At 39.3% G+C, this 25,129-nt stretch overlaps 1 protein-coding gene across 9 annotated transcripts in view; it reads left to right on the forward strand.

The window, feature by feature from the left end:
• Positions 1-25,129, forward strand: part of EML6 (EMAP like 6) — a 288,870-nt gene that overhangs the window by 75,210 nt on the left and 188,531 nt on the right. For all 9 annotated transcript variants that reach the window (XM_044925915.2, XM_025261030.3, XM_044925913.2 and 6 more), the window contains exon 3: positions 24,885-25,044. In XM_044925915.2, the coding sequence (XP_044781850.1) occupies positions 24,885-25,044 (160 nt within the window). The remainder of the gene's footprint in view (positions 1-24,884; positions 25,045-25,129) is intronic.

Raw genomic sequence — 25,129 nt, forward strand, 5'->3', positions numbered from 1 at the left:
GTCTGTTACTGCTTCCACTTTTCCCCTTCTATTTGCCATGAAGTGATGGGACCAGATGCCTTGATCTTAGTTTTTTAAATGTTGAGTTTCAAGCTAACTTTTTCACTGTCCTCTTTTCACCCTCATCAAGAAGCTCCTTAGTTCCTCTTCACATTCTGCCATTAGAATGGTTTCATCTGCATATCTGAGGTTGTTGATATTTCCCCTGGCAATCTTGATTCTAGCTTGTGATTCATCTAGCCTGGCATTTCGCATGATGTACTCTGCATATAAGTTAAATAATCAGGGTGACAATATATGGTCTTAATCTATATATGTACAGTTTTAATCTGTTCAGGCTGCTATAACAAAAATTCCATAGACTGGGTGGCTTATAAACAATGGAAATTTATTTCTCACAGTTCTGGAGGCTGGGAAGTCCAAGAACAAGGAGCCAGCAGATTCAATATCCTGTAAGGTTCTACATTGGGCTTGCAGACTGCTGACTTCTTGTTGTGTTCTTGTGTGGCAGAAGGGATGAGGGCTCTCTCAGCCCTCTTTTATAATGGGTGCTAACCCTATTCATGTGGAGAAGGCAACGGCACCCGACTCCAGTACTCTTGCCTGGAAAATCCCATGGACGGAGGAGCCTGGTGGGCTGCAGTCCATGGGGTCGCTAAGAGTCGGACACGACAGAGCCACTTCACTTTCACTTCTCACTTTCATGCATTGGAGAAGGAAATGGCAACCCACTCCAGTGTTCTTGCCTGGAGAATCCCGGGGACGGGGGAGCCTGGTAGGCTACCGTCTATGGGGTTGCACAGAGTCGGACATGACTGAAGCGACTTAGCAGCAGTAGCAGCAACCCTATTCATGAGGGTGCTACCCTCTGAATGTTTCTGTGTGTCCTCCCAAAATTCATATGTAGAAATCATAACCTCCAAAGTGATGGTATTAGGTGGTGGGGCCCTGGGAGTTAGGTAGGTCAGCTGGAAATCACTTAGTGACTTAGAGTTTTCTTAAGAGTTATTTTAGAGGCTGGTTGTTTGTGTTCTGGAGTTTCTTAGTGCCTATCTTAGGGATTTTGGTTCGTGTTCATATTTGATTATCTCAGTGAATATGGTTGTCTTCGGCAGTGCATGCAGGTTTAGGCCCAACCGTGCAACTAGACGAAACAGTCTCCGTGCAAGACCACCTTTCCTCTGACACCAGCTGAGTGTGGGTTTCCCAATACCATTCTCAGTTTGGATATTGGTTGGAAAGAATCATAGGACTCACTGAAGGCTTTTGCACTTAACGGTTACGGTTTATTAGAAGGAAAGGTCAGGTTAATATCAACCAAAGGGAGAGACACATAGGACAGAGTCCGGGAGAGTTCCAAATGCAGAGTTTCATTGACTTTTTTTCTCTCTCTGTGAAGCCAAGTCATGTTACTCTCCTAGTGTCAATGGGTAAGAATATACACGGAAAGTCGCCAACCAAGGAGGCTCACTCAGGCTTCGGTGTTCAGAAGTCTTTTCTGGGGCTCCATGATTAATTAGTTATCCATGTGTTTAATCTCATCCTCCACATGGACTGACACTGTGTGACCTAAAGCCATGTTGTTGGTCTCTCTGCTGTGGCCACCCCCCCACTCTAACTCATAATGTTAGACTCTGCAGCACCCAAGGCTCCCTGGCAAAGAAAGCCACTCTTAGCAGATGTAACATTCCAGGGGTCCAGAGGTTATCCCCAGAAGCAGAGGGCAACATTCTTACCTTCTTTTTGAACAAGACAAAATTCTTTACTATATCTGGGTTGGTTTTTCAAACTGCTGGTTGAGATGCATCAGTGGCCAGTGAAATCGATTTAAATAGTCTCCACTAGCATTTCATGGAAGGTCCCAATTTAAAAATTTGAACAATACTGGCTTAAAATAGTTAATGTAAATGAAACTGGAACTGCATTACTTAACTCAAGAGTAGTTCAGGTGAGATGCTCTGGACTTATTCGGGACTGACCAGGTCCTTGTACAGCACCATAGGGGCTTCAGTATTCTTGTTTTAGGAAATGTTTATCCATGCTTTGTTGTTCATTCAGTTGTGTCTGACTCTTTGTGACCCCATGGACTGCAGCCCACCAAGCTTCCCTGTCCTTCACCACCTCCCAGAGCTTGCTCAAACCTGTGTCCATTGAGTTGGTGATGCCATCCAATCATTTTGTCCTCTGTCGTCCCCTTCTCCTTTTGCCTTCAATCCTTCCCAGTGTCAGGGTCTTTTCTAATGAGTCAGCTCTTCACATCTGGTCGCCAAAATATTGGAGCTTCAGCTTCAGGATCACTCTTTCCAATCAATTTTCAGGATTGATTTCCTTTAGGATTGACTGGTTTGATCTCCTTGCAGTCCAAGGGACTCTCAAGAGTCTTCTCCAACACCACAGTTCAAAAGCATCAATTCTTCAGTGCTCAGCCTTCTTTATAGTCCAACTCTCACATCCATACATGACCACTGGAAAAGCAATAGCTTTGACTCTATGGACCTTTGTAGACAAAGTACTGTCTCTGCTTTTTAATACTCTGTCTAGGTTTGTCATAGCTTTTCTTCCAAGGAGCAAGGGTCTTTTAATTTCATGACTGCAGTCACTGTCCACAGTGCTTTTGGAGCCCAAGAAAATAGTCTTTCACTGTTTCCATTGTTTTCCAGACTACTTGCCATGAAGTAATGGGACCAGATGCCATGATCTTAGCTTCTTGAATGTTGATTTTTAAACCAGTTTTTTCATTCTCCTTTTTAACCTTCATCAAGAGGCTCTTTAGTTCCTCTTTGCTTTCTGCCATAAGGGTGTTGTCATCTGCATATCTGAGTTTATTAATATTATCCATGCTTACAGGGGGCTAATCTTTAAGATTGATCTGTTATTTAAAAGCAAAACATACATTGATTTTTACAGTAATACATCATAAGTATCAAAAATAAGAATATAAAAAATAGAGGCAACTATAAACACATTCTTGCCTATATATGTGTATAAAGAACTTTTAAGTTGTAAATACTTTCCACATTTTAGTGATTATTTGATTTCCTATGTCTTGGTTCATCTACCAAACAGCTTATTACAGTTGGTTCTGGAATCAAGCAGGTGTTGGGTTCAAATCCCTATTCTGCAACTGATACACTGTGTGACTTAGACAAGTCACAGGTTTTTCATCTGTAAAATTAGGATAATAACAGCTATTCTTTTAACTGTTGTGAGGGTTAAGTATAAGTAAATTGTTTAAGTACCTGATATGTAGCAGGTGCTTAACAAATGTTGGCTATGATTATTATTAACATTATCGGTTTTTAGACTGTTGTTGTCAGGAAGGGGTCTATGGGAAGCAGTTGATTTGCAGTGAGACAGTTGTGGAGAGGGAATCTATATAGTGCAAGCTCTAGAATCTGATGACTGGAGTACAGATCCCATCTCTACCACTTACTAGCTACACGATCTTGGGCAACTTCCTCAACTTCTCTGGACTTCCGTTTTATAGGTATGTTTGTCTTATCCTTATGCCAATGCCACTTTTTCTTAATTGTTATATCTTTATAGTAAATCATGAAATCAACATAGTCCTCTAAATTTGTTGTTTTTTAAAGATCATTATGTTGTTCTAGGACCTTTGTACTTCTGCTTAAAGGGTAAATCAATGTGTCAGTTTCTATCAGAAAATCTGTTGGAATTTTGATTAGAATTCCAACAAATTTGGGGAGAATTGGAATCTTAACAATATTGAATTTTCCTAGCTGTGGACATGATATATCTCTTCATTTTTTAAATCTTCTTTAGTTTCTCTCTGTAATATTTTGTATTTTTTCATTGTAAAAGAACTGCATATCTTTTCTTAGGTATATTCTCAAGGACTCAATATTTTTATTACTATTATAAGTGATGGTTAAAATTTTCATTATTGTTTCTGCCAATACATAGAAATACAACTGATTTTTATATATGATCTTATATTTTGTGCTGTTGCTATACTTATTTCTAAAGGATATTTTTATAGATTTGTTAGGATTTTCTATGTAAATATATGTGAATGGAGACAGTTTTACTTTTCCAAATTTTATGCTTTATTTTTATTTATTCTTGCACATTTTACTGCTAGGATCTTCAATAATGGACACAAGTGAAACTAACAAACTAACATTCTTGCTTTGTTCTTTATCTTAAAGGAGTGCATTTAGTATTTCAACATTAAATATTTTAGCTACAGGTGTTTTGTGGTTGCTCTTTATCAGGTTGGGAATTTCCATTCTACTCTTTAACTTGCTGAGAGTTTTTATCAGGAATGGGTGTTACATTTTGTCAAATCCTTTTTCTGCATCTACTTAGCTGATCATATAGTATTTTGCTTTATGTATTAATGGGCTTTTCAGGTGGCACTAGTGGTAAAGAATTCACCTGCCAAGGAATCCTGGTTTCAGTCCCTGGATTGGGAAGATCCCCTGGAGGAGGGCATGGCAACCCACTCCAGTGTTCCTGCCTGGATAACCCCATGGACAGAAGAGTCCGGCAGATTACAGTCCATAGGGCCACAAAGAGTCAGACACGACTGAAGTGATTTAGCATGCACACATGCACACTGATTTTTAACTGTTTAATCAATTTTGCATTTTTGAGACAAACCCTACTTAGTTGTACATTTTTGTTTTACTTTGCTAATTTTTTGTTAGTGAATTTTTGCATCTCTGTTCATAAGAGATATTAGTTTATAATTTTATTTTCTTAAATTATGTTTATCTAATTTTGGTGTCAGTTTTGCTGGCCTCATCGAGTAAGTTGGAAAATATCTCCTCCTTTATTTTCCTCAAGAGTCTATGTAGACTGGCATTATCTCAAGTTTCTTTTGGCTATTCTAAGATCTTTACATTTCCGTATAAAAGTTTGAATCAGCTTGTCAGTTCTATAAAAATAGCCTCTTAGAATTCCAATTGATATTGCATTGAATTAGTTAATGTGGTTATATTTCACCAATGAAACCATACAGGCTGAGTTTTCTTTGTGGGAAAGTTTTTGATTATGAATTTGCAATGATGTTTCCTCTTTAATTCTTGATAATTCTTAATAATTTCTGTTCACTCTCTCTTAAATCAGAATTTCTGGTGGTTTATAATTTTTATTAATCTTTTCAAAGAACCAATTTTGGCCCGGTTAATTTTCTGAAATTGTTTTTCAGTTTTCTATTTGATTGATTTCTGTTCTTTGTTTCTTCTTTCCTACTCATTTTTGTTATAATTTGAAGAAGCCATTTTAAGGGCAGTGTAGTCCAGTATTTTCAATTCTTCTTGCTTACCATAATTTGACATTTAGGTAGTTCTGAAAATTTATCATTTTTGAGAGGTTTTGATTTTTCTGATAGGTTTACCCATTCCTGCTTTAAGGGATATTATTTATTCCCTGGACACTGCTTAGATAAGAAAAATTTGACTTTTTTTCCTATTTAAATTAGCAATTCAGATAAAACCTGAGTGAATAAAAAAATTTTATGTTTGTTAATTATGTAGGACTCTTACATCTTTTCTTTTTCTGCAGATGGAATCATTAAAGAGAGTGCAGCGTTTGGAGAAATGCAATGAATAAGAAACTTGGCCCAATATTAGACTTTATGTCTTGAAAATTCTATATGAATTGGTGAAATAAATAATTAATCTTTGCCATAACATTAATATTTACATATAAGTTTAAAGGATATCTCACTCAATTCAAAGCTGTGTTAAATTTAGCTTCGATCAGTAATCTAGAAACCATCCTTCTATGAGTTCCTGTCAGCCTCTCTTTTCCCCCTGGTTCTGCAGTACCCGTGTCACCCACATTTAAGCCCATTGCATCCTTGACCTGCAGACTGCTCTGGTTTAGCTTCTGAGACAATTCTGATGAAGGTAGTTCTGGCCCTTCCCCTGGCTCCTTGAACCCCTACCAATGATCGTACACTGTTCCCAACTTGCACACGTGTAAATTAAAGTTGCTACTGTGCGCTCCATTTTTACATTCCCCTAAGGCCTCCCAGGGTCTCTCGAGAACTGGGGCTTTATAATGCTCTCATTAGTTCATTCCTTACAACGAGGGCCTTGCTCCTGAGTCTCACCTAGTGCCTGGGGCCTTACTGAACACAGATTCTTCTTCCTCAGCCCTGTCTGCCTGCCTTGGTTCTGGAGCATCATGTTTGGCTGGTCTTCATCCATCTTCCCATCTGCCAGACCACAGCTCCCAGGGAGCCTGAGTCTCCTATCATATGTCTGCTTGTCTGTCCCTCCCTGTGAGCTCCTGTAGCCCTGTCTACACAGTTCCTGGCCCTTCCAGTGAAATCTCAAGCTATTTCATACCTTTCTTCCCAAAGCCTCCTTCATTTCAAGGAAATGGTTTAGCTTTGCCACATTCCGAGAAATAATTGTCCAAATTATTTGTACAACTTTAGAAATTTGAAATCTAATAGTATTCTCTGATGGTGAAATTTAAATATGTCAACTATTGAAAATTATTTATACTAATCCTGTTTAATCTTTTCATGCACATTAAAACTTAATCTCTGTGAATTTAATATTCAGATGTATAAGTATCTGATGTCTGTACCCAAAAAAGTCATTCAATAAATACTGTTTGTTTTAGTTTACTTTATTATATGAGGCATAAATTTCTCTTGGGGATTTATGATAGATGACAAATTCCTTTTGATAAAAATTTATTTTATACAGGTTTTATTAACATATAATAAAGTACTCTCTCCAAGCATAATTTAACACAACAGACTAGTCTTATCAAATCCACTATTTCTGTAAATGCAGCTTGTAACATTTGACATAATAATAATAATCCTGAGTTAACTGATAGGAATTGATTATTCCATGTATGTTTATTATTGAGGAAAAAACATACCAGTGTCATTTCACAGCATATCATAATCTTCCTGGCTTAATGATAAAGAATGTGCTTTGGAGCTGGAGTGCCTCAGTGCACAGTGGCTGTGCGTGGGTTGAAAGAACAATGCTCTAGGTCTCCTACAGTAAGAATGAGAGTATTTGTTATAACTTAATAGGACACTTTAAGGATGACAGTTGTGATGGGTTAACTTTGTCATGGAGTCACACCATCTCACTGGCATTGTCACTAGGGAACATTGACTTTTTGCTTTTAACATTGGCAAACAAGTTCTAGAAAGATGCTTGAAGCTTAGCTTTCTCCCAACAAGTTTTTCATGAAGTTATGAGATACATGTCATATTTTATTCTTCTGCTTTTTATTTCTAAATACTTCTTTCCAATCAGTGATTTGCAGTGAATTTTAAAGTCATCGTGTACCTGTGTGCTCAGTCGTGTCCAACTCTTTGCGACCGCATGGATTGTAGCCCACCAGACTCCTCTGCCCATGGAATTTCCCAGGCAAGAATGCTGGAGTGGGTTGCCGTTTTCTCCTCCATGGAATCTTCCTGACCCAGGGATTGAATCCACATCTCTTGAGTCTCCTGCACTGGAGGGTGGATTCTTTACCACTGCACCAAGACTGCTTAAAGGCATTAATATGAATTAAGGCAGCATTGTTGTACTGCTACTATTTCCTAGATTTATTAGTGAGACATCTGTTTTTAATATTGTTAGAGAAAGAATTTTTTTACAAAGAAAGGTAAAGGGCCTGAGTCATTCTAATTAGATGATTGTACCAATTTTAATAGCACTAACAGAACCATTCATTTTACTGGCTTGAAAAGGAGACTAATGGTTTGTATCACTTGACTTTCTCATTTTGTCATGTCTATGATTCACTAATGTGCCTTCCGAGCAGCTAGATTTGGGCCTCCCATGGCCCAACTCTGTTAAGTCCCTTTTCCCAAAAGAGAAGATACTTTCAGAGAATGAAAACCTGTGCCCTCCCTGCCAACTCCTGCCCCGCCTACACTCTCCAAAGGAATTCACCTGCAGCTTCTCTCTCTCCATCAGTGAACCCTCTGTTTACAGATCTTACTGGTGAATGTTACACTCCAGAAGACATGTTTTGACTAAAAAGATTTTGGCATTTGTTTTAACATATCAATAGTCTCTTTATTAGAAATCTAATTTATATTTTAGTTAAGAATCTATTATCTTTATATAGTTTAAATTTACTCCTGAATATTCCATATACCATGCTGTCATTATCCATTCTCCTGTGGATAGATACAGTGCTTGCTTGGCTCCTTTCTTCTTCCCTTCCCCTCCCCCATTTCTTTCTTTCTTATAGCTCTACCAAATGTGGATGCAATTTCACAACATAATGTTGAGTGAAGGAAAGTTCCAGAATACATACACTATTTTCATAAAGTCCAAACACAAACCTGCATACATGCAGAGTAAAACCATGTATTAAAAAGATTGGGGACTGATGAAGACAAAATTCAAGATGGTGGCATTTTCGTGGGGAGAGAGGAGGATGTTCCTGAGAGGGGAATGCAGGAGCATCATTGTTTGGTAATATATCTCTTAAATGGATGGTGGACCCACCGGTGTACACTTTATTTTCCTTCATGTGTATGTGTGAGTGTATATGTGTATTTATATGTTTGAAATATCTTAGAAGATAAAAAAGTTATTTTTCTTGTAAGCCATGTGTTCAATGTCAAAATCATGGATTTTCATTCTGAGAAGTAAAATTACCCTTTGGCAAACTAGATTTTTTAATTGGCTTCTTAATTGGCTGTTGGCATCCAGTAGATACTAACAGAAGGATGGTATAACTCAGAAGTTGGAAAACAACAGCCCACAGGACAAATCTGGTGGACTCTGTTTTTGTATGGCCCATGAGCTAAGAATGGCTTTACATTTTAAAGTTCATTTTAAACAAAATTTTCATTTTAAGTGAAAAAAATTCGAAGAAGATTAGTATTTTGTGACACATGAAAATTACATGATATTCAAATTTCAGTGTCCATAAATAAAGCTTTACTGGAACACAGATGTGTTCATTCACTTGTGGATTCTCCATGGCTGATTCTCCATGACTCTTCACACTACCATGGCAGAGTCAAGTAGTTGCAAGAGACATTGTGGCTTTCAAAGATGAAAATATCTATTATCTGACCCTTTGCAGAAAAAGTATAATATAAAAGAAACTGATCTTGAGAGGTAAAATTTCTTATCTCTTATATATTCAGAGTCAGGCAAACCTTTGAATCTTCATTAAATTCTTTACTGAATGGAGCTCTCTGATCCTCAGTAGAAATTATTTAATAGGATAGTGAATGAGAAAATGCCTAGCAAACAACTGGCACACATTAGGGACTTCCTTCTCTCCTTTTGATATTAAAATTCTGGCTTATATTAGTCCAAAGAGTCCAAGCAAGACTTCTCTTCATTCTTTGCACACTCATATTAGTTATGCTTGTTTAACTGGCATCTATGGACTGAGCTTAGACAAGTCACCTCATATTCTGAGCCTCAGCTTCCCCATCCATAAAATGATGCTGAGGATTAACAGTAACAATAGTCATTACTGTTACTGGCTAAGATCCCTTGCTTACCATCTGGTTATTTATGTAGTACATTTCTCCAGATAACATTTTGCTCATTGGAAATGTAGCCTTTTAAAGGCTAGCAACAGAGCTGAACTAGAGGCTAAAAGTCAAGCTTATCTAGAGCTCTCCCACTAACTGGGAGATTCTGGGCACCCTGCTTAATGATTGTACACTTTTTTTTTTCATATTTGAAGAAGGATCAGGTGGCTTCCTAGATAGCTTAGAACTTAGGTGTTAAATATATAATCCACTATTCCATTAAAATGACGCTTGAATTAGGGAGTATACTTTAGCAGCTTTTTTTAAAGTATCAGTTGACTTCCCTGGTGGATCAGTAGTGAAGAATCCACACTCCAATGCAGGAGATGTGGGTTCAGTCCCTGGTGGGGAAGAGTCCCTGGAGAAGGAAATGGCAACCCACTCCAGTATTCTTGCATGGGAAATCCCATGGATGGAAGAGCCTGATGGACTGTAGTCCATAGGGTTTCAAGAATCGAATATGACTTAGTGACTAAACCACCACCAATTTTTAAAATATGGAAAATTTTCATCATCAGACATTATTTTCATAATCATAGTCTCCAGAAACCCTGAACACATGGTTGCTTTCATCATTTTCCTTAAAACTAACATGAATTGACTTAGAGGATGACTCAGGGTGTTAAGTCTGCCCTCCAAGATGGTAAAGTCCCTCATCGGTCGGTTGGCCCTCTCCACGGCCCGCACCTTCTCTGAGGATCTTCCTGATGCAAAGATCAAACCCAGGTCTCCTGCATTGCAGGCAGATTCTTTACCATCTGACCAACCAGGGAAGCCCACTCTCATACCCATCCTTGGCCTAGCAGATATTTGGATGGGTAGATGGATGAACCAATGTCTGGAAATATGAAGTAATGCAAATGGGCAAGGCCAGTCCAGGCATTGAAATGCTGCCTACATGAATTCCCATCACTGGAAGGATACTTGTTTTTACAGTGGGTGTTTATTCATGGTGGACTTCCTAGTGTGACATGGGGATTGAAGAGGACCTAACTCCATATCCCTGTCCTATGGATGCCATGACTCTCCTTTTTTTGTGGAATAGCAGAATATAGATAAAGCTTCTTTTCCCCATGAAACAATTCATGCTGAACTAAAATACAAGGAAAATCAGTGACCTGGAATGAAACTTTTTTGCAGTATTCTTGAGAGTCCCTTGAATAGCAAGGAGATCAAACCAGTCAGTCCTAAAGGAAATCAGCCCAGACTGTTCACTGGAAGGACTGATGCTGAAGCTGAAGCTCTGATACTTTGGCTACCTGCTGCAAAGAGCCGACTCATTGGAAAAGACTGAAGGCAGGAGGCAACAGGGGCGACAGAGGATGAGATGGTTTGCATCACCAACTCAAGAATAATGGAGTGGATTGCTATTTTCTTCTTCAGGGGAATCTTCCTGACCTAAGGATCGAACCCATGTCTCTTGTGTCTCCTGCATTTGCATGTGGATTCTTTACCACTAGCACCACTTGGGAAGCCCCAGGTATTATTGGGGTAACATTGGTTTATAATATTATATAAAATTCATGTGTGCAACATATTGCTACTTCTGTATACCCTACAGTGTGTCTACCATCAAAAACTGTTTCCATCCATTACCATACAGTTGATGCCTCTTACCCATTTTGCCCTTCCCTCTGCCCCATCCATGTATCTACCTGTTTTTTTTTTCTGTTTGATTTGTGTATTCATTTTGTTTTTGTTTGTTTTTTATATTCCACATGTGAGTGAAAGCATATACTAATGTCTTTCTCAGTCTAAATTATTTCACTTAGCATGCTTTCAAGGTCCATCCATGTTGTTGCAAATAGCAAGATTTCATCTTTTTATGACTGAGTAGTATTCGAGTGTGTGTGTGTGTGTGTGTGTGTGTGTGTGTGTGTATGTGTGTATGTGTGTATGTATGTGTGTGACATCTTTTTAATCCATTCATTTATTGGTGGGCACTTCAGTTGTTTCCATATCTTGGCTATTGTATATAATGCTGTAATGAACAGAGGGTGTATATATCTTTTCAAATTAGTGTTTTCATTTTCTTTGCATAAATACTCAGAAGTGGGATAGCTGGATTATATGGTAGCCCTATTATTAATTTTTTGAGGAATCTTCATATCGTTTTCCATAGCAGCTGTACCAATTTGTATTCCCATCGACAATGTATAAGTTTCTCTTTTCTCCACATCCTTGCCAACACTTATTATTTCTTGCCTTTTTGATAAATCATTCTAACAGGCATGAGATAATATCTGCTTGTGGTTTTCACTTGCATTTTCCCTAATAATTAGTGATGCTGAACATCTTTTCACGTGCTTGTTGGCTATCTGTATGTCTTCCTTGGGAAAACATCATATCAACTCTGTCCACTTTTAAATCGGTAGTTTGTTTTTTGTTGTTGTTGTGTTGTATGAGGTCTTTATATATTTTGGATATTAATCTCTTACTGGCGATAGCAGTCTTGTGAGAGCCCCGTCATCCCTGGGTGCTCTTCCTCTCTTTTCTTCTGGCACAGTGGAGTCCACCCTGCTGCTAGTCCTTGTCCTCAGAGCCACAGGGCTCTGAATCTTGTCTCCTAAAAGCAGAGGTGCTAGGCACTTGTTCAGCACTTCCTTATGGAAATCACCTCTTCAGCACCATAATTTAGATCCACATGAAAAAGTTTCTCATCCTGGCCCCTTCTGCCTGGCCTCTTGGTTCACAGACTCTCCCTTTACTATAGGGCTCTGTAGGGTTTCCCAGGTAGCTCAGATGATAAGTAGTCTGCCTGCAATGCAGGAGACTTGGGCTGGATCCCTGGGTTGGAATGATCCCCTGGAGAAGGAAATGGCTCCTCACTCCAGTATGCTTGCCCAGAGAATCCCATGGACAGAGGAGACTGGAGGGCTGTGGTCCTTAGGGTCGCAAAGAGTCGGACACGACTGTAGCAACTAAGCAAACACACATAGGTGGTTTGACCGAGCTGGTTAGGGAATTGGTAAGTCAAAGGTTACCTCTGCATGGTCAAAAAACCAAATCAACTTAAGATTATGATTTTAAGGCACTCACAAAATTGCACAATTCTGTAATTTTAAAGAATCAAAATTGGTCACTTTTCCATTTAGATGACTATTCCCCTGGAAGAAATACTTTCAAGATTCTCCTCATATTGGAGCATTATATAATCTCCTGAAACACAGCTGGTTACTTCTCCCAGCAGTTCTGACTCTCTAGTCATGAAAGGAGCACCATCTGAAGTGTTTAATGTAGACCACTTTGAGGAAGCAGAAATGATGAAATCATTTTGAATTCAACAATAGAACAAACAGGCCATTTAATGCAGCCTTGAAATCTTGTGGCTCAGTTGACAGGATGTGACACAACTATCAGGCTTGCTTTCCACCTTCCAGATTCTTTGATAATGTAAACTAGCAAATTACGACCTACTCAGAAAATAACTGCATGCGATGATACAATAGAGGTAGAATATTCCAAGAACAAGACAGAGGTATAGTAACATTTTGCCATCTGTCAAAGCCACTAGACCAGATGGATTCACTAATGACTTCTCTGAAGTATTTAAGTAGACCTTACTAAAACACATGACTGGCATATTTAATTATCCTAAATTAACAGGACTTCTGCCAAATATAAGCCTCAATGCTTGAGTCATGTTCCTTACTTACGGAAGAAAAAAGAGATGAACAGCTCCAGAAAGCTGGGTTTCGTACAGACCCCTTTCATTAGTCAGCGTTCTCATTACCAAATTGGTGTGTTACAATCTTAAAGCATTATTTCTCGTTTTTCAGAGAATGAATTGTAAGACTAACCATGCTGATCAAATTCATTTTATCAGTGACAATTATACTTGATGAGAACATCTGGGGGTTGATAAATCTGATATAGTCACCAGACATCCCTTCCTACTTCCTGCCTGTGGAAGACTTCTCAACTACCAGCTGTGTTCTTTTTTGCATAAGTCAATCGATTTTTATTTCTCTATAACTATTTTCCTGTTTTTATCTGTTTTAATTTCTATGTTTATATCAAAGCAATATTGACACATAAATAAGAAATTACAGAAGGCCTTATAATGAAGAACTGCTCCTGCTCCACCCTTCCACATCCCCAATGCGGTTTCCAAAAGAACACTTTTAATTCTTTTTTATTATTATAATTTATTTTTAATTGGAGGATAATTGCGTTACAATATTATGTTGGTTTCTGCCATACCTCAGTATGAATTAGCCATAGGTATATATGTCCCCTCCCTCTTGACAGTTTTAAATCTTATGACTGTTCTTTCTGGTGATTACCTATACATCGCTTAACAATATTAATTATTTCTTTCTATTTTTAATAATTATTTATGGCTGTGCTGGGTCTTCACTGATGCACAGGCTTTTCTCTAGTTGCGGTGAGTGGGGCTAGTCTAGTTGCGGTGCACAAGCTTCTTGTCGTGGTGGCTTCTCTCGTTGTGGAGCAGGGCTCTAGGGCATGTGGGCTTCAGTAGCTGTGGCTCGCGGGCCCTAGAGCACAGGCTCAATAGTTGAGGCTTGTGGGCTTAGGTTGCTTTGTGGCACGTGGGATCTTCTCAGATCAGGGATCGAGCCTGTGTCTCCTGCACTGGCAGGTGAATTCTTTACCACTGAGCCACCAGGGAAGCCCTAATTGCTTTTTCTTGATTTATCTGTTTTAAACATGATCAACTTCCTTTCAAGACACATGAAGATGTAGCTTATATATGCCATTCTTACGTCCCATCTCATGTCCTCCTCAAAGGGTTCCTATACATTTAATTTTTAATTCTATACATTTAATTTTTTCTATACATTTAATTCCTATACATTTAATTTTTAATTCTGTTAACATTTACCTTTGTAACTTTTATATTTTTGCACTTTTATTTTTGGAGTCATCAACAATAGACAGTGTCTTTTGGCTCCTAGCTTTGTATGATGAAGATATTTAGTGACATTGAATGCTCCAGGATTCTTTCACTCAGTATAATATTTTTGAGATTCATCCATGTTATTGTGTGTAGCAGTACTTAGTTCATTCCTTGTTTATTGCTGAAAATGGCTCCACTGTATATATAATAATTTGTTTATCCATTCACTGTAGATGAATATTTGAGTTATTCCCAGTTTTTGGCTATTATAAATAAAGCAGCTATGAATATTTGTACATAAGTCTTTATTTAGAGATATTTTATTTCTCTTGGGTAAATATCTAGGGATGGCATTGTTAGGTCATATGATAACTGTATGTGTAACTTTATAAGAAACTATCAAACTACTTTCCAAAGTGACTTATTATCTTACATCCCCATCAGCACTGTGTGCGCATTCTAGCTATTCTACGTCCTCAGCACCTCTTGGTATTGTCAGCCTTCTCCATTTTAGTTGTCTTTGACAGTATTTAAAGTCTTTGGGCTATATATATATATATATATATTTTTTTTTTATTTTAATTGGAAGCTAATTACTTTACAATATTGTATTTTACTTTGGGTTGTCTTCTTACTATTGAAGTGTAAGCATTCTTTTTATGTACCAGGTACAAGTTCTTTGGTAATTTTCTTTACCTTATGGCTTCATTTTTCATTTTCCTAATGGTGTCTTTAAAGAGCATAAGCTTTAATTTTGAAGTCCAATTTATCAATTGTTTTCTTTTACAGCTAATGTCTTCTGTTTCTTCTCTAAAAAATGATCGTCTTTCAAAGGTCACACCAGTTTTCATATGTGTTTTTATATCGGTTGTATGGTTTTAGTTCTTCCATTTAGCTCTCTGGTCATTTAAGATAATATTTGTGAGTGATGAGAGGTAAGTGCTGAGGTTTATTTTTTTTTCTATGTGGATGTCCAGTTGTTTTAGTTTAAAACAACTATCTTTCCCCTTTAAGTTATCTTAATGCTTTCATTGGAAGTCAATTGACCAGACAAATAGAAGTCTATTGATGGACCCAATTTTGTTCCATCAATCTATATGTCTATATGTCTATCCTTATGCCAATGCTCTACTTTCTGACTCCCTTTTATAAAGGCTTTATGTAGAACTTACCCTTCTATTAATAGCCTACTCATATTTATTGATTTCACTATTTGAGTCCAGATTCTCTGATTGTTAATCATGACTATATATAATTTTTGAACTTCTTGCCTAGGGTATCTTCTCCTTTGAATCAGTTCTTTAGATAACCAGTCATCCATTTATGTGGTTTTTACCAGTTTAATTCTCAGAAGGTGGTCTTACTTTTAAATTTTGGAGGATGCATCACAATAGCTCTCTATGCACATGACCTTCCCTGTCTTAGAATGTCAGTCCCCAGGGGCCCCACATGTGTTTGTTTTGAGCAGTCTGGCAGTTGATTAATAACAGCCACACATCTATACACTGCTTACCATGTTGTAAGCACTCTTGTTTTAGTCCTCGCTTTGTTGTTGTTGTTCAGTTGCCCAGTCGTGTCCAACTCTTTGCGACCCCATGGACTGCACCACACCAGACCTCCCTGTCCCTCACCATCTCCTGAAGTTTGCCCAAGTTCATGCCCATTGCATCAGTGATGCCATCCAGCCATCTCATCCTCTGACACCCTCTTCTCCTTCTGCCCTCAGTCTTTCCCAGGGACTTTTCCAATGAGTCGGCTGTTCACATCAGGTGATCAAAGTACTGGAACTTAAGCTAGCATCAGTCCTTCCAATGAATATTCTGGGTTGATTTCCCTTAAGATTGACTGGTTTGATCTCCTTGCTGTCCACAGGACTTTCAGGAGTCTTCTCCAGCACTACAGTTTGAAGGCATCAATTCTCTGATGCTCTGCCTTCTTACGGTCCAGCTCTCACAACCATATGTGACCGCTGGGAAGACCATAGCCTTGACTGTAGGGACTTTTGTCGGCAGAGTCATGTCTCTGCTTTTCAACATACTGTCTAGGTCTGTCATCGCTTTCTTGCTGAGAAGCAGTCATTTTCTGATTACGTATCTACAGTCAAACCATTCACAGTGATTTTAGAGTCCAAAAAGAGGAAATCTGTCACTAATTCCACCTTGACCCCTTCTATTTGCACTGAAGTAATGGGATTGCTTTAGGATTTGTTAAATCCTCACAATAGTGCTTACCTTCTTTTAGGTAGAACTGTTATTATTCATATTTTATGGATGAGAAACTGAGGCACAGAGAGGTTGAGTAGTTTCCTGAAGGTGATTTGTGAGAAACTTGTATGCCAGTAAGTAGAGGAGATATGCTTCAGTGGTGTACTGATAACTGCTTAAGATCAAGCTCTCCAAGAGAAAATGTGTGTATGCATATACATTCATAGGTTTGTTATAAATTGTACTGATATGAATGATGTGTTGTACACAATTTACAAAATAATAATAAAATATGTAATACACTATAAATCCCATGTGGCTAATTCTTATAAAATTCTTTCCTTGATTTTTGATGAACTCTTGTATCTATGGCCAACCTATGGTTGCAATTCAACCTTGATTTGACAAAATCAGATGAGGAATAAATACTTTATTACTATCTGGTTCAGAAAGAAAGTCCCTCACATCACTGACAAATGAATATAATTCTTTACATGAATGTGAGTTGATATTTTGTTTATATTAAGAAAAAAGTGAAACAACAAAAATCTATGTCAGAACTTTAATCATTGGCCAGTGATGTGAGCGACTTCCTTGCTAATTGATACTACTTTTTGAATATTGGAAAGCAATTTTCTTAATTGTTCATGTTATTCATAATGTCACAGCTATAGACATGACACACTTTTAATAATGTGGGATATACCACATTATTAAAATTTTATCCTTCTATGTCTTAAGTCTGGACAGTTGAAAAAACAACAAATCAAGCCCTGATGTGTAGCATTTGTTGATTTCCATGATATGAAAACTCCCACCCTGACTGATTTCAAACCACCGAGGTGACATCATTGAAAACAGTTGGAAAAAGATGTGCAGAGAGAGGCACATTGTTCTGTTTGGGCTGGATAGGCTGACAGTTAATAACCTCAAGACTATAGGTAATAGTAACCTAATTAGGAAGTGATGAGTTTTTGTGTGTATTACCTTTGTGGTTAATATAATTTATTTAGCTGCAAGTTTATATAATTATTAACAGTGGCCATGTTTAAGAACTGATTTGCAAGATTGCTGAAATTTAACAATCAGTTCTTGCTGACACTAAGCATGCTGCTGCATGCTTTGATCTCAGGCAAAGACAAACCACTAATCTCTTAGCCATTCTTTTATGTGGCGTTAAGGTATTGCTAGAATATGGTTCCATACCAATACAAGTATGGCAACACTCTGCATGCAAGATATAATATTGTGTGTCTTTATTTTTCCAAATCACATGTATTCTTATTAGCTGTACCACTCGTCAAGGTTGTGAGAAGTCTAATCTGACAGAGCATTGCTCAACCACGGATTGTGCAGGTACCCTGAGGCTTGCACAGTTTAGGGCATGGTAGTAGACCTGCCGGTCTGTTGACATTGCTGTCACTTGCATTTGTCCAGCCCAGGCCCACATGGAGGGCAGGGCCATCTCCATGGTGTCAGGTGAGATCACAGCCCCAGGGGTGGTACCCTCGTGCCGAGTGCATCTCCGGGGATGAGGACTTGAGCACAACCACCCTCATCTGAGGTTCCACTGCCTCCAGCCCACTATTTTTAAAAGAGCCTTCCTTTGCCTTTTCATTCTCACGGGTGAACATCCACTGAGGTTGGGCCACTTCCTCTGCAGCTCAGAAAGCAGTAGCCTCACCCTCTGCCCTCAGACAGTTCAGCCTAATCACTCTGATGCACTTCTACCATCAACACTGGAAAATTCTCTCAGGGTTATTTTCAGGGAAAGGAGGGAGAAGGCTTTCATGTTTTCCTGAGACTACTGTGGGGGAAAAAAAGCTACTAACATATAAAGTTATTACTGAGAAAATCCCTGAAGCAACCTGGGCAAAAATGAAGTAAGGCTTTAAAAAAGTCAAGTCTGAATCATGAATATTTTTTAAAATTCTGCACTTGGAATAAGTACTCAAATATAGTTTTTTGCCTTTAGGAATTAAGACTGATTGGTGTTGATGAGAGTTTTTTGTTTAACTTCATAAAGCTACCTCTTTTCATGACTCTATTAATTCTCATCTCCCCACACAACATATTGGGAAATCTTCCTCATTTTATCTGACATCAAAAAGACATGGTTTTGCCCTCTCGGCATGCTGGAGAAACCAATCAATTCCTTCTCCCAGACAGGGTGATGAAAGTCCTCTGCAGTGCTTTCTATTGCCATGGCAACAGAAAATGGGATTTCCCAATGGAACTAGATTGATATATATACACAGAGAAAAGCCGTTTTTTAAAAGCTCGATCCCTTTTTTGTTGCCATGTGTACAATAAACTGAGTACCAAGGAAAGGACACCAAACCTTTTTCTGTAGGTATGGAATAAGACCTCAATTGTATTGAGACCCTCAGTGAAAGGGAGTCAATTCTGAAAGTTTTAACATTGTGACATTGCTGTTGTAGCAATAATAATCTACAAATTTTGTAGTGTGCCAGTTTTCTTAGAAAAACAGAGATTTGGATTTATGGACCCTCAAATGGAAGATGGACATAAAATATAAGTAAACGGCATCAGTACTTCTAGTCACAGAAAGAATTGCAACCCTGTGATATGGTGAAGAAGGTGCTGGGAAGCCCAGAGTCAACCAGATGTTTTGTGTCGTGGTGGTGCTTTCCACTTTTGTAATTTCTTCATGGAATAACACAACAGTCGGCTGATTCTGATGAAATCTTGTCAAAAGGAATTCAGGAGGCAGGATAATTTTCATCATGGCCCCTTAATAGGATAAGGAGACTGACCCTCTTTAATCTGTTGGTTGATCCAAAGGCATTACTTAGGATAGCTTCTTAGTCTTAGGGCATCTCTGTAAAAGAAGCAAAGAGCAATTTTTAAGTAGGCAGTAGGGGGCCAATTTGGAATCTGTATCTATATCTATTAATATATCTATCTATGTCATTTAAATGCTTCTGGACTAAAATTACAAACATGTTTGGAATTAGATGAAAGCAAATCCTGCTCAAAATGACTTTTCATGAAATTCTTGAATTCCTAAATGCAGAGATGTGAGAAGAAGTGAATAGATACCTGATGGTAAGCTTCAAACCTGCTTATTAAAATATTGCTTCTGTAACTGCACCATTACTGATACCTTACATGTATTACACTCTTACAAATCTTTTGATTAAGGTTTGCTGGTTTCCCCATCCCACTCTCTTAGGAGAATTAAAAAGTGCTGTTGAAATTATATGACAAATTCAAAACAAAATAAATGCCACTTGGCTCTGCTCTAAAAGATACACGGATTCATGTTGATATATGGCAAAACCAATACAATATTGTAAAGTTAAAAAGTAAAAAACAACAACAACAACAAAAAAGATACACGGATGCTGTCATTCTGTTACTAAAGTGGAAGAAGTGAAGTTTCTGGGAAGCTAATGGAGTAATGGCAAAGTGAATAGAGTTGGTTGTCTATTCGCCCTGTTCTTGCCATGGATGTGGATAAATAGGAACTCTATGAGTCATTGCAGTGTTGCCTGCAAGCCAGAGAATCAGGTCAGAGACTTGGCTTATAAAAGGAGAAGTAGGTAATTTTCTTAATGTATTCAAACGATAAATAGGAACTTGTATAAATGGGCTATCATGGGCTGGAAAGAGGTGGTTTAAAGAACAGTGTTAAAAAAACTTCTGGCAAAAAAAAAATCCAATGCGGACATTTAAATAAATGTGATAAATTTATGTGCTTTAAGATGAATGAAAAGAATAATAAAAACCAGAGTAAAAGCATTTGAAGTCCATAATGGGATGTTTTGGGTCACACTGCTAGTTGGATAACATACACTGATAAATTATTTTGAGGGCCTCTCTAAAGATTTGTTGAAAGTTGTTTTTTTCATTTCCTCCTTCATTCAAGGAATGAGAAAAGTCAGGAAATCACAAAATTATAGTTAGAACAACTGCCTGGAATAGCAATTTTTTTTACTGTTGGTTTTTTAGAACCCCTTAAATCTACCAAGTCTCTCAAGCATTTTAATTAGAAGCTGTAATCACAGCAAAAGTGAGTTTCATTTGTGTCTCTTGAAAGTGCCTGAGCATGTAGGGGAAATCCGCTCGTTCCTCTTTATTTTCCAGTCGCCGAGGTACAACCTGTGCCGGTAGCAGCGGAGAGAGGCAACATGGCAGCCATGACTGTTGGCTCATTCACTTCCTCTTCAGCAAGCAGCTTGCTAATTTACTCCGCCATGATGTTGGAACTGTGTAGAGTTTTGGAAATGGCCCCTGCTGTCCTGAAAAAGATAGCTTAGTCAAATCCTCTTCTTCATACCTGGAGAGTCTCTTTCTTGGAGACGAAGTGGAATTAAGGCCACCTTTTCCCAGGACCAGGCTTGCAGGCTTCAAACTCGAATGCTGCCAACTGCCTAAGCAAGAAACTGTCAGGTTTGACATGTTCAAGCTTTTCCTTGGCCTCAAACATCCTAAACCTTTCTCTCTCTCTTTCCTTTAAACATCTCTTGACTCATCCTCTCCATTCCATCTACCCCTGTCTCACCTCAGTCTCAACCTAGTGTCTAACAGGCCTGTCTGCCTCGTCTCCTAATAGACCTTACGCATCTGTTCTTTCCACTCTTCCTTACTGCTACTAGGGTTACCTTCTTAAACCATGAAGCTATTGATGTTGTTTCCTGCTAATAATTGTCAGTGATGCCCTCTGACAATAAAAGGGCTTTCAAGACTGCCCTGGCCAGCCCATTATCTGTTTACTTGTCTGTCCTTCCTTTTAAGATGGGCTTCTTGAAAGAAAGGCAGTGTATTTTCTGTTTATGTTATCTATGGCACCACCTGACATTTCATAGTTTTTTAAATAAGGATTTCTTGAATAAATGAATGAATGATAAAGTGTTCTACAATCTTAACATGTTTTAAAGCCTCTAAGAGTCACTTATACGGATGACACCACCCTTACGGCAGAAAGCAAAGAACTAAAGAGCCTCTTGATGAAAGTGAAAGAGAGTGAAAAAGTTGGCTTAAAACTCAACATTCAGAAGACTAAGATCATGGCAACTGGTCCCATCACTTCATGGCAAATAGATGGGGAGACAGTGGAAACAGTGACAGACTTTATTTTGGGGGGCCTCCAGAATCACTGCAGATGGTGATTGCAGCCATGAAATTAAAAGACGCTTGCTTCTTGGAAGAAAAGTTATGACCAACCTATACAGCATATTAAAAAGCAGAGATATTACTTTGCCAACAAAGGTCCCTCTAGTCAAAGCTATGGTTTTTCCAGTAGTCATGGATGTGAGAGTTGGACCATAAAGAAAGCTGAGCGCTGAAGAATTGATGCTTTTGAACTGTGGTGTTGGAGAACACTCTTGAGAGTCCTTTGGACTGCAAGGAGATCCAACCAGTCTATTCTAAAGGAAATCAGTCCTGAATATTCATTGGAAGGACTGATGCTGAAGCTGAAATTCCAATACTTCGGCCACCTGATGTGAAGAGCTGACTCATTTGAAAAGACCCTGATGCTGGGAAAGTTTGAAGGCAGGAGGAGAAGGGGATGACAGAGGATGAGATGATTGGATGGCATCACCGACTCAATGGACATGAGTTTGAGTAAGCTCTGGGAGTTGGTGATGGACAGGGAGGCCTGGCATGCTGCAGTCCATGGGGTCACAAAGAGTCAGACACTGAGCGGCTGAACTGACTGTGAAAAGGCTACCCTTTAACATGTGTTTTATTTTTATGTTACTCCTTATAACTGTCCCTGGAGATATTTTCCAGCTAGCACTAAGATGGCCAACTCAGACTTGGGGCATCCAGGTGTTTCTCATCCCCGCATATCCTCTTCTCTCTGCCCCTCCATCAGGTCCTACGTTCACTCCCACCACAGCTAAAGCCACGAAGTCACCTGCAGCTTGTTTGTCTTCCTGGGAACCCCACCCTCCCCCACCCAGATGAGGCTCAGCTCAGGCCCGTGAGCTCCCTGACAGAGTTCACAAGAGGAGCACAGTTCATGATGAAGGCCCTGCCTGGAGTGGCCCACTCCTCCACTGCTGGGTGCTAGCTGGTGGGCCAGGTGGGAAAGGAGAGCAGTGCCCTGAGGGGTGTTTCAGGGGAAAGGCTTAAGGAGGAGGCAGTCACAGTCTCCCAGGATGAATGCCAGACACCTTGTTCCTGCTAGGGGGAACAACAGGCCCCCAGGACGTGCCCTGAGATGGTGCATTAGGGTTGTTGCAGGTGATAGACTTTCAGCTGGCCTGTGTGCGTTTCACTCCCAGGTTCTGAACTCAAGCAGCATCAGCCATGCACAGCCTTTGGGCCAGAGCCTGGTCCCCAACACCCGGCCAGGCCCCCGGGGGGAGTGCCCTGTACTGTGACTCGGCGTCAGGGTTGGGGGAGGGGAGGGTGGGTGAGACTGATTGAGATTTGCTTGATGGGCAGTGTGATCCAGACTTCTTTCTGGTTGGAGTGTCCTTGCTGGCTTTAGGAGCACCCAGGTTTTTCTCATCCCCATCACCTCTGCCTCTGCAGTTCTCCCAAGATTCCGTGAGACCGTGAGATGGGGCTGGGTGCTTCTGGGAAGGGTGGTGGTTGCAGAGACGCCTTGGCTTGATTCTTCTGAGATGCCCCTGATGGTCAGTGCTCCCAGCTCACCCTCTTCCTGCCCCTCCGTCTGGACCTGCACTAACTCCCCACACCACAGCCGAAGCCACAAAGCTCATCCTCAGAGCAGCTCCAGTTCTACCCTCTTTGCCTAACAAGAAAAAACAAAAACAAAAACTCATCGAGCATCCAGCCTTGTCAGGAGAGGGCAAATGGAGCATTGGAAGGCAGCTCAGGAGGCAGTCGGGGGACCAAGACCTGTGGATAGGGACATTGGAAGTTCCTGAGAAGACCAGCTGCACCCGAGCACCAGGGTCCAAGGGCCTGGGAGGGCCGACGGTGAGGAAGGGGAGCCAGCACTCAGGGTCCTGTGCAAAAGTTGGTGCTAGGTGTGCAGGGAGACCCACAAGAAGAGCACAGTCGGGTGAGAGACCCCCGAACAGGCTATAGGGCTGGGTGGCTACAGAAGTGGGGGTGGGGGTGTGCTACACATGGAGCAAAGAAAGACTCAGGAAGTAGATGGTTTTCTGAAAGGAGCACCACGTGTATGTTGGTTGTATCTTTTCCTTACCAGTTTCACAAATAATGATGATAATAAAACTTGTATTGCATGTTTACTCTATGCTAAATTCATTGTATCATCAGTTTTCATATATTATCTCCATTTTATAGATGAGGAACCCAAGGACAAAAGAGATCAAGTAGTATGTCCAAGGAACATATGTCCAAGGTAGTGAGGGGCAGCCAATGTGCAAATCAAGGTGTCAATTTCAGAGCATATATTCTTATAAAAGTCAAGCTGAAAGGTGAACAGGGAAAAAACATCTAGTTGTGTTAGTTGTGTAGACAGATGTTGAAACTGAAAAGAAAAATAATTCTACCTTTGCTTATTGTGTAAACAGTCATCTGCTTGCTTTTTTTATAGGTCTCTCTCTCTTTTTAAATTACCAACACATATCTTTAGAAAGGCACAATCTCTTTGCACAACAAATTTGAAACATTAGACTGATTTCTCATCCAGGCATAATAATGATCACATTTCTCCTTCTTGACCACTACAGAGTCCTTGAAATTCCAGTTGGCATTTGACAAAGTTTTATTTTGATTGGACTACAGAAGTAAGAAAAATTCTATACAAACCATAGGCAGGGTAATTTGCGGTTCTGTTGGTGTCACGGTGATTTATGTAAAATAGAGATTTCATTTAAAATACATAACCTATGGCAGCAGATACAGAAACAGCACTTGACTCTGATACCCCCTCCATGCTTTGAAATCCTAATAAGGATGGTACCCAGAGCTTCTGCAAGCAGATTTAATTAATTCTGTGAAGTGCACTTTCTCCTGGCAACAGCATTTTTTTTTTCAATTTAAAGTCAAAAGAACTTGAAAGCTGAATAATATTTTCAAAACCAGTAAGTAAATATCATAACATAAGGCAATTATAGAATATAGGCGGTTTTCTAATCATAGAATTACAACAGTTGTCTGATTTTCAAGTTTACCAAGTGGGTAAAATCTGACGAAATGATAGCTAAACTGTGCTAAGCCTCTCTTCACCAAAGTTAAACATTTCTATTAGACCAATCAGCTAAATAATTTCTTTGGGTTTTGGGATTATCTTGTTAGGTTAAAATTAGAAATGTGGATAAAAGATAATCAATTTTTTTTTTAGCTTTGTTCAACAGGATGATGTGAAAGAGGCCTTTTTCTGTTTCAGCCTTGCCTTACATCCAGATAAAACTCTCGTTGCGACTGGCCAAGTTGGGAAGGAGCCATATATATGTATATGGGATTCCTATAATGTCCAAACTGTGTCTATTCTTAAAGATGTCCACACACATGGAGTTGCCTGCCTGACTTTCGACTCGGATGGACAGGTATGTATCTTTTTCCATTTTCTTTTTCCATAATGACCTCGCACAAGTCACCTAGAATTATAATGAACATAGCCTATAGGCTCTG

This window comes from Bubalus bubalis, chromosome 12, assembly GCF_019923935.1.
Source record: "Bubalus bubalis isolate 160015118507 breed Murrah chromosome 12, NDDB_SH_1, whole genome shotgun sequence".
Taxonomy (NCBI): Eukaryota; Metazoa; Chordata; class Mammalia; order Artiodactyla; family Bovidae; genus Bubalus; species Bubalus bubalis.